At 40.3% G+C, this 11,073-nt stretch overlaps 2 protein-coding genes and 1 long non-coding RNA gene across 4 annotated transcripts; 2 read left to right on the forward strand and 1 right to left on the reverse strand.

Annotated features, from left to right (window-relative positions):
* Positions 1-785: 785 nt before the first annotated feature.
* On the forward strand, positions 786-3,411 carry LOC109204169 (sterile alpha motif domain-containing protein 3). The gene is made up of 4 exons (XM_019364528.2): positions 786-1,744; positions 1,839-1,994; positions 2,901-2,990; positions 3,079-3,411. The coding sequence occupies exons 1-4, from the start codon at positions 1,025-1,027 to the stop codon at positions 3,367-3,369; spliced, it is 1,257 nt and encodes a 418-aa protein (XP_019220073.1). The 5' UTR covers positions 786-1,024; the 3' UTR covers positions 3,370-3,411.
* LOC112846773 (uncharacterized) lies at positions 2,527-3,205 on the reverse strand. The gene is made up of 2 exons (XR_003219932.1): positions 3,072-3,205; positions 2,527-2,951 (listed from the first exon to the last, which is right to left on the reverse strand). It is a non-coding gene; the product is annotated as an uncharacterized LOC112846773 (long non-coding RNA).
* A 4,244-nt stretch (positions 3,412-7,655) lies between the features above and the next one.
* On the forward strand, positions 7,656-11,072 carry hypk (huntingtin interacting protein K). Of its 2 annotated transcripts, XM_013265145.3 has the most exons (5): positions 7,656-7,866; positions 9,288-9,343; positions 9,463-9,514; positions 10,838-10,951; positions 10,983-11,072. In XM_013265145.3, the coding sequence occupies exons 1-4, from the start codon at positions 7,705-7,707 to the stop codon at positions 10,931-10,933; spliced, it is 366 nt and encodes a 121-aa protein (XP_013120599.1). In that variant the 5' UTR covers positions 7,656-7,704; the 3' UTR covers positions 10,934-10,951; positions 10,983-11,072. The 2 variants fall into 2 exon arrangements, with proteins under 2 accessions (XP_013120599.1, XP_025762576.1); XM_025906791.1 differs by having other exon boundaries at positions 10,838-11,067.
* The last annotated feature ends 1 nt before the right edge of the window (position 11,073 follows it).

Here is an 11,073-nt window from a genome sequence, read left to right on the forward strand (position 1 = left end):
TCCCTTCATTGGCTTCCTGTTAAATCCAGAATTGAATTCAAAATCCTGCTCCTCACATACAAGGTCTTAAATAATCAGGCCCCATCTTATCTTAATGACCTTGTAGTACCATATCACCCTATTAGAGCACTTCGCTCTTGCACTGCAGGCCTACTTGTTGTTCCTAGAGTATTTAAAAGTAGAATGGGAGGCAGAGCCTTCAGTTTTCAGGCCCCTCTTCTGTGGAACCAACTTCCAGTTTGGATTCGGGAGACAGACACTATCTCTACTTTCAAGATTAGGCTTAAAACTTTCCTTTTTGCTAAAGCATATAGTTAGGGCTGGACCAGGTGACCCTGAATCCTCCCTTAGTTATGCTGCAATAGACGTAGGCTGCCGGGGATTCCCATGATGCATTGAGTTTTTCCCTTCCAGTCACCTTTCTCACTCACTATGTGCTAATAGACCTCTCTGCATCGAATCATATCTGTTATTAATCTCTGTCTCTCTTCCACAGCATGTCTTTCATCCTGTTTTCCTTCTTTCACCCCAACCGGTCGCAGCAGATGGCCGCCCCTCCCTGAGCCTGGTTCTGCCGGAGGTTTCTTCCTGTTAAAAGGGAGTTTTTCCTTCCCACTGTCGCCAAAGTGCTTGCTCATAGGGGGTCATATGATTGTTGGGTTTTTCTCTGTATTTATTATTGTGCTATCTACTGTACAATATAAAGCGCCTTGAGGCGACTTTTGTTGTGATTTGGCGCTATATAAATAAAATTGAATTGAATTGAATTGAATTGAATTGAACAGTGGAGGAACTTGAATCTATTGTGAAAGACACTTTTGAGGTTGATGGAAAGTTTACTTTGCACTATAAGGATGCTGACTTTGGAGAAGAATATTTTTCTCTGACATCAACAGGTGATATCAAGGACAAGGACACACTCAAGGTGGTTCAGATTATTGAACCCCCCACAGTTACTCTGACATTTAGTGATGTAGACAGTTCCTTTATATCTGCATCAGAGACCTTGGTCAATGCTTCAGCAATGTCAGAGACTTCCAGTGTGTCCTGTGGCACCAGTTGCTCATCTGGATCTCAGGATACAGTAATTCTTTCCTCACCTGAACATCTGAGTCAGCGTTTACAGCGCTGGCCTACCAGTTTTTCTGTTCCTCGCTTTGCTTATGACACTGAGCTTTTACTTGCTTCAGGAAATGAAGCTTTCAAAAAGGATGGAACTAAACTCAACTTTATTCCAGTTCTTCCAGATATCCTTGAGAAATTGGCTGAAACGATCTTTCAGTATGTTGCCTACCCAACATCTGCACAGTTAGCAGATGTAGCTGAAGCACTTGTTCGACAGCATCCATGCCTTAAAGAACCAGGATCCTATGGATGGCAACAAAGACTAAAATATAAAATGGGCAATTACAGAAGTAAACTCAGAGGGCTTGGGTGCCCTGAGCTGGATGTGAACTCTCTCAAAAGAAAGCAAGCACATGAGAAGACACCTTCAAAGAATCTTAAAAAGCCAAGAAAGGCTGAGGTGAACTATTTGCCACCTAACCCACAAGGAGAAACAGAGGAAAGTTTGGAAAAGGAAAGATTGCAACTTCTTGATGAAGTGAAGAAGAGGAACAACTATCGGATCATCAGTGAAAAAATGGCCAAAACATTCTCGAGTCGCAGACAGGAAGTTGTTAATCTGGCACCACCTGTCAGTGACTTCAAAAGTAGATGGCCTGCACTTTTTGATGCAACACAGGTGATTTTATTAAATAATTTAGAGTATAACTTGTAATTGGGAAATTGTGTATTACATTATCATGTTGTACTGATTGTCTTTTTTTTTTTTTTAGATAAATGACGAGTTCCAAAGGATCACCACTGTTAACTTGGAAACAACATTCATGGCAAAACTGGACCAGTATTCCGCAAGAATAATGTCCCTGGCCTCTTCAAAAGCAGGTGCTGCAAAAATTAAGATCGAGCGCATCAGGAACATGCTGCAAGAGGTAAGAATCAAAAAAGTGAATATAACTGATAATCTTACACAACAAAAGTTAATTATCTAATTCATTATCTTAGGAGCATTGTTGGCTATCTTTTATTGAAGAGTGAATAAGTGAAAATCGGAGGTGGACAGAGTAAAAATTTGCTAAAATGCACATCACTCAAAACATGCTTTTTATTTTTTATTTTTGTTGTTTTTTGGGTTGTCCAAGTCAAGATTATAGTGATGTACTTGTAACTTAATGGTTAACTGAGCTTTGAGAGAAAAAATAAAATTTGCACCTCATAAGTGTGTTAAAAGGCCTTTAATATAACTTTTGGTCACATTATTGCAAACTGAGGTTGGTAAATTTAAATAGGTACTTTTCATGTAAGGTGACTTGGTAACTTGAGAATACATTAATGTAAGTATTGGTCATGTTGCAGATAACCTGAGGAGACTAACCTGAGTTAATAATTTGGAGTGTTACAAGTATCTTCATCAACTGCACAATGAATGTTTATGAGGAAGACAAGTTACACAAACACATTAAAGAGGGTGGATAGGAGCTTTTATTGGTTTATCACATCATTGCAAGACTCGTCCACAGGTACTTTTGCACATATTTTACATCTAACAATTATAGTTTAATCCTTAGAACACAACTCAACAAAAACAGTTTAAAATAGTCTCTACATTTAGGTTACATTTACTTTACTCACCTTATCCTACTGCTAGCAAAGGGTGCATTTAAAGCAGCATTTAAAACAGTTTAAATTGTAGTTACAAAGATGAAATCTTTAATTCTTTTAAAAACATATTTAAAATCAATATTTGGCACAATGCAAGTCACATAAATGTAACAGTTTTGACTTTTCACCTAATAAACTGTAAGTTTAAGTTTTGTTTTGCTTTTTTTATTCTCCAGAGTTCGGTGGAAATAAAGAGAGAGGTCGCAATCCGTTGCCTGATGGTGTATCTGAAAGAGAAAGAAGAGGATCTCTTCAGAGAACAGCTGGTAGGTGAATCTCGCATTCTTTTGTGTTTTATTTTTAAATGGCACATAAAATACTGACATGTTTCCATTTAACCTACTTACTTGCCAGGATGGTGAAGAACAGTTCCCAGAAGAAGTGGTAAAGATTGTAGTCACCAGACGTGCAGCAGTGTCTCTCCCAGCCATCGCTAAAATTGTGATTGAAGGAACAGCAGTCCTGGAAGACCTTGATGTGCCCAGAGCGTGTGCCTTAATGATGGGGCTTATATACGCTCTCAATCTGAGCTACCCAAAACAAGTAAAGAACACTCTAGAGGTATTCCAGAAGGTATTTCTGGAACTTGATGGGCTTAAAGCCAGTCCACGGGTAATGTCTCTTAAGTGCAAACTTCTGTTGTGAAACGAATGTGAATTGGAGTGTAGCATTCCGATGTGCCTCTTACGTTTTTGTATCCAGTCCTACATGAATGTAGTTTTGAGAGAAGTTCGTATTACATATAACCTTAGCTTTGGATTGTTCCATTGTTGAACATTAAAATCTTTTTTCATTTCCTTGATTCTGTGACAAGTTGACTAAGTTGATACCAATTTAAGTTAATGTTAATGTACATGAAGAACTTTTTTTTGCTTAGTCATTTATAATTAAAGGGCTGCGTAATGTTTCATTTATGTTGTATTGACACAGAAGTGTATTACTTTAAAAAAGTTTTGTAATAAAATAATAAATTGGAATAAGTGAAATGGCTTTGTGTGATTTTAGAAAAGTTACTATAGAAACCTAAACTAATTGGCATGGATAATTGTGAGTATGATATTTGTAAAAAAGTTAGTTGGTGTAACTCAACTAATGTAATTTCTCAACTTAATATTACCAGAAATTTTAAGGTTGTATAAACTTAAAATATTAGGTTGTATAAACGTAAAATATTAGGTTGTATAAACTTAATTATGCTTTTGGAGGTCAAAGTAAATCATGTTGGTTTGTTAAACAAATTGAGTTAGCCAAACCTAAAAATTACTTGCTGGATTTACTTAATATGCAAAATTTGTAACTTAAAAAGCTGAGTGGAAATTGCTGCCTCAATTTTTTAAGTTGAGGCAACAAAATATTTTTTAGAGTGTATGGCCATAAAGACTTTGGCAATTCGCTCTCAACTAACATGCATCTCGCCATGTCAAGAAGTGTACGCCAGTTCCTCTCTGCTGTTCCGTTTTGATGAGGCGAATATGGCGCCGAAGTTTCCTGCCTAATGCCGTGTCTACTTAATAAATCTCTGAACTGTCTGCTTGTAAATTCAGTTCCATTATCAGAACGAATGCACTTGATTTTCCCATATGACGCCACGTCTGCAATAAATCTTTCAGTTGCTTGAGTTGTATCACTTTTGTGTTTCAGATTATATACAAATGTTGCACCTGAATCATCATCAACAAACGACAAAACAAACTTAAACCCTTCTTTAGAGTTTGGCGTAATCGGACCAGCTAAATCCGTATGTACCAACTCTAATGCTGCCCTGGCCTTTTCATCTGGTTCTCGGTTCCTAGTTTGAGTAAACTTCCCTTGTATACAGGCTTCACATTGCATATTTTTGTTGATTTTACCCTTAATTTCCATTCCATCAACGACATTTTGCAGATTTTGAACATCCTCATAATTACAGTGTCCTAGAATTTCATGCCACGTTTGCATATCAAAACATCCATTACATTTCTCTTCAAACTCTTGCACAGTGTTTATAAAGAACAGTCTCTCGTGTTCATATATAGGGAATTTTGTTCCATCAACATGTTTAAGAAAACTGTCCCCGTGTTTGAAAACCACAGTGGCTCCGTTACTAGTAGCTGCTTTTACTGACAAAATGTCCTGTGGGAACGATGGAATGTAGAGTGCTTGTTTCAATGTTACCTTGTGGCTGCGTCCTTTACTGTCGATCATACTTATCTCAGCATCTCCTCGCCGCTTTGCAGCTCCTCTGCTCCGCCTTCCGTCAGCCAACTCTACACAATGAGCCTCGGGTCGAAATGTGTCATCAAAAGTCTTAAAACTCTCGATCTTCGTGAAGATATGTGACGTCGCTCCCGTATCCACCAGTAGCTGGTTATTCAGCATCTCTTGACCGCCGTCCGAGACCCTCTGGGGTTCGGAGCCCGTCTTGAACGCGTAGTCCTTCTCCACGACCCCTCTCGCTTCATCCCGTCTTAGCTTCCTTCTACAGGTCGCATCTTTGTGTGTACTACTCCGGCAAAAACTGCACCATACTCTGGATCGGCACGTTCTTGCAGTGTGTCCCTTTAGTCCACATTTAAAACACACAATCTCATTATTCTTTGATCTTCGGTCATCTGCTCGCCATGAAGTAGAATCCTGGTCTGATTGCACTTTTGTCCTCATTACGTTGTCATCAGTTACAGCCGCACGCATTCTCTCGGTTTCTTCATAACTTCTGAGTTTTACTTTAAACTCTGAAAATGTGATTTTTGCTTCGCTCTGTGTAACGTGCACAATCAGGGGTTTAAACGTCTCTGGTAGACCTTTCATTATCATTGCGATCAGAAGTCCATCAGTTAATGACTCACCCGCATTTTTTAACGCTGTGATAATTGCTTCTGCTCGGATAATATAGTCCGTCACACTTTCATTCTTTTCATTTGTGAGAGAAGTAAGTTCGGTGTACAGACTTATGATCCTTGGCTTGCCCACTCCTGCATAATGACCTCTCAAAATTTTTAGGGCTTTCCGTCCGTCATCAACTGCATCTCTCATAACTAACGATAAACTTTTGTCATCCAGAAATTGTATCAACTCTGCATATGCTTCTGCATTTTTGTCATCATCTTCACCATCGGCTTCTTCATCACCCTCAGCCTTTAAGATGACATCTTTCAAACCTTGTAGTCTGAGATGACCAAGGAACTTCGTTTCCCATATCTCATATTTCCTTTCTCCATCTCCATCAAATTGCAAACGGGAATATCGACTGCCCGACTCTGCCGTGCGTCTGCTCATGATGCACAAAAACGCTTACTCACTCAATCGTGCCAAACTTTTAACACCTGCCGGTAACTTGCGGTTTCAGGAAACGCTGCCCTTCCTTTGGCAGTTACAGGATCTCTTAGCTGCTGCTCTGGGCCCATAACCTGTTAGCAGAGCTGCTCTGTGCAGCGTTATGGCATAATAATTTTGAGGGAGAATAAAAAGTCGACACACATATCTTATTCCTGACGGAGGACTCTTCCACTACACTTCTCCAGTCCCTTCACAAAGTCGTTGCATGGTGAGACATGGATAGATGGTGGGCGGAGCCTTTTACCGTCATTTTATTGTGACGCAAAGTACAAACACCTGTGGACACACTATCCAACACTTATCATCAAAATATAAAATATAAATTTTAAATTGTTATTGATCCCTTTACCCCTGGTCCTAAAGTGTATATTTATTTTCTTACTCTTCTTATATTTATTGTTTGTTTACTTGCACTGCTGTAACTGGAGCCTCGTCGTCTCGTCTCTCTATATGCTGGACTGTATGTAGCGGAGATGACAAAGTTTACTTTGACTTCAGCAGCGCGCAGGCGCACCGAGAGCTCTCGCGCTCACTTTTCGCGTATAGAATTTTGAAAAAACATCGGTGCAAATTATAAGTCTGTGTCATAATGTCTGCTGTTTTCGTGTTTGTTGGTTTGTTTTTATTTTGTTTTATTTTGCGAGTTGGTCATTTTTGCTGCTCCAGCCAGCCAGAGAATCCCTGTGCCGCAAGCAGCAGGCGCACCTCGCAAACGGAGGCGCCCTTACTCCCAGCAAATGGGCGTAAGAACACCAATCGGTGCCTATGACATCCCCAATATGCGCTGGCATGATGACGGGGCAGCATGAGTACGAGCAACTTTTTTTTGCCGATGCCCGTGATGCCGCCCTGGGCAACCGCCCATGTCAAAAACCGCTACTGCACAGGTATGTGTAGTACATGGTAGTGCAGTAAATGCCCGGTATACTGTCCACAATATGAAAGTCACAGGAAAAACAGAGACATGTCTTTTTTTGTTTGTTTGTTTTAGCCCACTGTGGTGCCACTTAAAATCCCTGTGTTTGAACAGTACACTTCAATTCTGCTTTAACACCAATCCTTGATGTGCAGGGAAACATCAGGGTTAGCAAGCTCACAACGCGAGTCTTCTTTCTCTGGTCCACGTGTAATATTTATGTTTTTGTCCATCAAGCCACTCCATAGAGCTTCACCGCAAGTAATATTCAATTGCAGCAGAGAATGCAGCAAAGCCTCCACATCCCAGAACACCAGCCTTCAGACCAGCTGCAAAACAGAAAAATAAATACGTGGACAAAATGCATAAATTTGCCGTAATGCAAACTATTAGTTAATAAAGTACGTTACAGCTCCTCCAGTCACACAACCACTGTACACAGCGTTCTTCCAGTCAGATTTGCCTCTGTGCTGTAAATGAAAAACAGGTACAAAAAAGACAGTTACCAGAGTGTACTGCAGGGATAGAATAAATGCAAGAAATGCAAAGCAAATATAATACTGGCATCTACATTTTAGAAAGAGGAGTGACTAATAAGAGATTTCAATAGTTTTTAAACGTTTTTTTAAAATGACTTTTTATTTTAAATGAGCTGGAATTTTATTTTTTAAAGTCTTCCGGTACTACCCCGTATTCCATCCGTTAGTTCTAGGAACCTTCCTCTTTGTTCCGGCCTTACTCGAGCAAACATGGCGGCGGAAGGAGACGTCGATTTGGACTTGGAAGCCGAGGAAAACTGCACCGGGAAGCCGGCAGAGAAGCCTCGGAAACATGACAGCGGGGCCGCTGATTTGGAGAGAGTGACAGACTACGCGGAGGAGAAGGAAATCTCCAGCTCTGATTTAGAAACGGTGAGAGCAGGGGGCTAACGTTAGCAGCGGAAACATGCGGTCCGTGCTGCCGTCGCTTCCCGCACAGCATCACTGACACAGAACCAAGTCTAGCGTGTTTGGTGTTTAGCTGACTCTTATGTTTTATACACACTTGATCTGCGCGAGTTTTGCCTGATGTTTTCATGCTAGGAGCTAACGTTTGCGCAATTATGTAACGTGAGTGATGAACACAGTAGCTAATTGCTTCGTGGCTAGCCAGCTAAACACCGGTTTTCTTTAAAACAAGTAAAATATGTTTTTGTTTTTAAAAAGACACGACAGCCTCACAGCTGAGACAGAGCATACTGCACATAGAAGAGCAGCGTTATAGCACAAATCCTGTGTCCTGTCAGGCTTCTGTTTTTAAATGTCTCTCGTTAGCTCCGGTATGAAATACGAAAACCTATCAAACGTTAGGGATGCAATCACAATCCCCAAAAGTTGATTCTCTTCCTCTGGACGTTTTCAGTGGGAGAAACGTTTCGTCAGTGTATATTTTCAGTCATTGTGCAAATGTAAATGGTAAATGGACTGATTCTTATATAGTGCTTTTCTACTCTCCCGGAGTACTCAAAGCGCTCTAGCGTATCTAAATGTACTGTTTATAAGGTTGAAACCTGCAGTCAGCTGAGACTGAAGAAGTCACCTGGATGAGTGACGAAACGTTTCTCCCACTGAAAACATCCAGATGAACAGAATCAACCTTTTGGGGATTTCCTTACATGGATGATTGAGCATACATCAAGACAATGTAATTACAACTTTAAAGTGATTCCCATTATGCGGTACATTTAGTAATCCAATAGGGTTTACCTCACTGATGCCTGTCGAAATTGTCAGAAAATAGTAAAATGCTGCCTGACATCATTTTCCAAGCCCACTCCACTGCAGCGCCCCCTGAAGTGCTTCAGATCATATTTTGACCTAAAGAAAAGAAATAAACTACTGCACACTAACTCATGACATGACAGAGCAGCACAGAGTGAGACCAGGGAGGTATTTCAGTTTTTCTCACCTTGAAACCTTGTTTCTTGACAAAATACAAATAATTAACGCCTTTTTGGTAAATGCCTGTTTTAATATTCATTCGTAAAAACATTGTGCGTGTGGCACACACAATTATTTGTGGTGTTTTCTAATGAGTGGTGACGTGATTATTCCCATCATTTTTGCGACCGTCTGCTGGCGTTTGAGTCATGAAATGTGTACGCTCTGCACACTTTGAATCGTGAGCAGGACTTCATTTACTTGTAACATTTACTATAGGAAAATCATTAATTTGTGAGACAAAATGCTCAGATGTGTGGAACAGAGATTGTCAGGGTTGCGACATTCTTCATGTTTGACACATAGGAAGGTGAAAACCATATAAATGCTATAAATAGTGTTTCCTGTCACAGGCCATGTCAGTGATTGGAGACCGAAGGTCGCGAGAACAGAAAGCCAAGCAGGAGAGGTAAGAGCAGCTCCATCTGTAACTGCAGTGTTGGCTCCTTGTTTTAAAATCCATTCCCAGCGTCAGTCACTGTAAAAGACCCAGGAGAGTCCAGATGTTTTATTTATTCCTGCTTTCAGAGAAAAGGAGTTGGCCAAAGTCACCATCAAGAGAGAGGACGTGGAGCTAATCGTAAGTTGTTGTTTTTAATTTCATTATTTTACTCTTTTTGTGTATCAGTAGCTGTTATACAACCACACAAATGCTGTTTCACTACATGATCTAAAGTATGTGGACACTAACGTGTGTGTGACCCAAACCCAAAAAGTTGATTCTGTTTTTTAAGTTGTGGTGAAAATGATCAATGTGAGCATCCTGGACTAGAATCAAAAACACTTCTATTAATAACTGATCAAAAATCAGATCTCAGCGATCTGTTATCTGAAAGTACCAGAATTCCCAAAAGCCTCACTTGAAACGATTAGAACCGGAATGCTTTTCCTTTGACTTCCCAGCTGGTCGCAGCGCATGCTGCCTCTCCCTGAGCCTGGCTCTACAGTGGAGTAGTTCCTTCATACAGTCACTACGTGTGTGCACATACGGCCTTTACGTTACCTTATTAAACCCTGACTATTGTTGTGAATGGTGATCTGAAAATAAAATTCAACAGCTGGGCCAGTGCTGTCTAAATATGTTGATTGGGGCGTTGGTAATGCAAATAGGGCTGTTCGATATAACGGTATATATCAGATGACGATATGAAAACGTCTATCGTTTCATATCACGCTATCGTTTGTTAAGTGGTGTCGCAAAATAAACTGTTTATGGCAATATTTTTTCATCGATTTGATGGTCACTGTAGAATCTCTTAAAGTTCTGTTTCTCTTACATTTAAAGTAACCACACTACAGACGGACAAGCGACTGTTTTTATGCGTTGTCGTTAGCAACAACGACGGTAACAAGCGGACAGCGTGGCTCCGCTGTCCGCTTGTTTATTTTCCACATAAACCTTTCACAATAAAGCTGAAGATCCTATTGAGATTTTTCAAAATAAATTGAATTACATGAAATAGCATGTAGAGTGTTTCGGATGAGAAGCTACAAATAGCCGCCAGGTGGTAAAAAATAACCCTTAGAGCAGGCTTTTCCCCGCAGCACGCCGTGTACTACTCACAAAGAAAACTGCAGTCGTTTCAACTTATGTAACACGACTCCAGGTACACGACGCCCAGCTGAAAACACTTCAGGCAAGTCGAGCTGCCCGAGATTCACAGAATTTACGGAAAATGTAACATTTTTGTGATATATATCGGGATATGAGCTTTTGGTCATATCGCACAGCCCTAAATGCAAACTATTAAATATTAAACTTAAGTTTCAAATTACATCAGTGTGTTAAAGAAGGAATTGTCCTGAGCCAATCAGAAGGTCCTTTCAAAGTCCAGTTAACTGTAGTTTTTATAAAACCAGTTGTCTTTACGCTTCTTATTTTGGTGTCCGTGTTGTTGTCCAGATGTCTGAGATGGAGATTTCGAGGGCCGTGGCTGAGCGCAGTCTGAGGGAACACATGGGGAACGTGGTGGAAGCTCTGGTGGCTCTGACCAACTGAACAAACATGACTGACACACTGGACTGCTTCATTAGGCTCATCAGTCACGCTGGGTGGTTAAACTGTCATGGTGTCATCTTTACTGTTGTTTTTTTTTGTTTTTGTTTTTTAAATAAAAGTTGACATTTGGCTTCTTTCAT

The sequence above is a fragment of the Oreochromis niloticus genome, linkage group LG1 (assembly GCF_001858045.2).
Source record: "Oreochromis niloticus isolate F11D_XX linkage group LG1, O_niloticus_UMD_NMBU, whole genome shotgun sequence".
Lineage (NCBI taxonomy): Eukaryota > Metazoa > Chordata > Actinopteri > Cichliformes > Cichlidae > Oreochromis > Oreochromis niloticus.

Bases quoted from the DNA above. Each gene is read 5' to 3' on its own strand.
- LOC109204169 (XM_019364528.2), top strand. From the start codon at position 1,025: ATGTCAGAGACTTCCAGTGTGTCCTGTGGCACCAGTTGCTCATCTGGA. The intron at 1,745-1,838 runs GTGATTTTATTA...TTTTTTTTTTAG, and splicing joins CACTTTTTGATGCAACACAG to ATAAATGACGAGTTCCAAAG. The intron at 1,995-2,900 runs GTAAGAATCAAA...TTTATTCTCCAG, and splicing joins TCAGGAACATGCTGCAAGAG to AGTTCGGTGGAAATAAAGAG.
- hypk (XM_013265145.3), top strand. From the start codon at position 7,705: ATGGCGGCGGAAGGAGACGTCGATTTGGACTTGGAAGCCGAGGAAAAC. The intron at 7,867-9,287 runs GTGAGAGCAGGG...TTCCTGTCACAG, and splicing joins CCAGCTCTGATTTAGAAACG to GCCATGTCAGTGATTGGAGA. The intron at 9,515-10,837 runs GTAAGTTGTTGT...GTTGTTGTCCAG, and splicing joins GAGAGGACGTGGAGCTAATC to ATGTCTGAGATGGAGATTTC.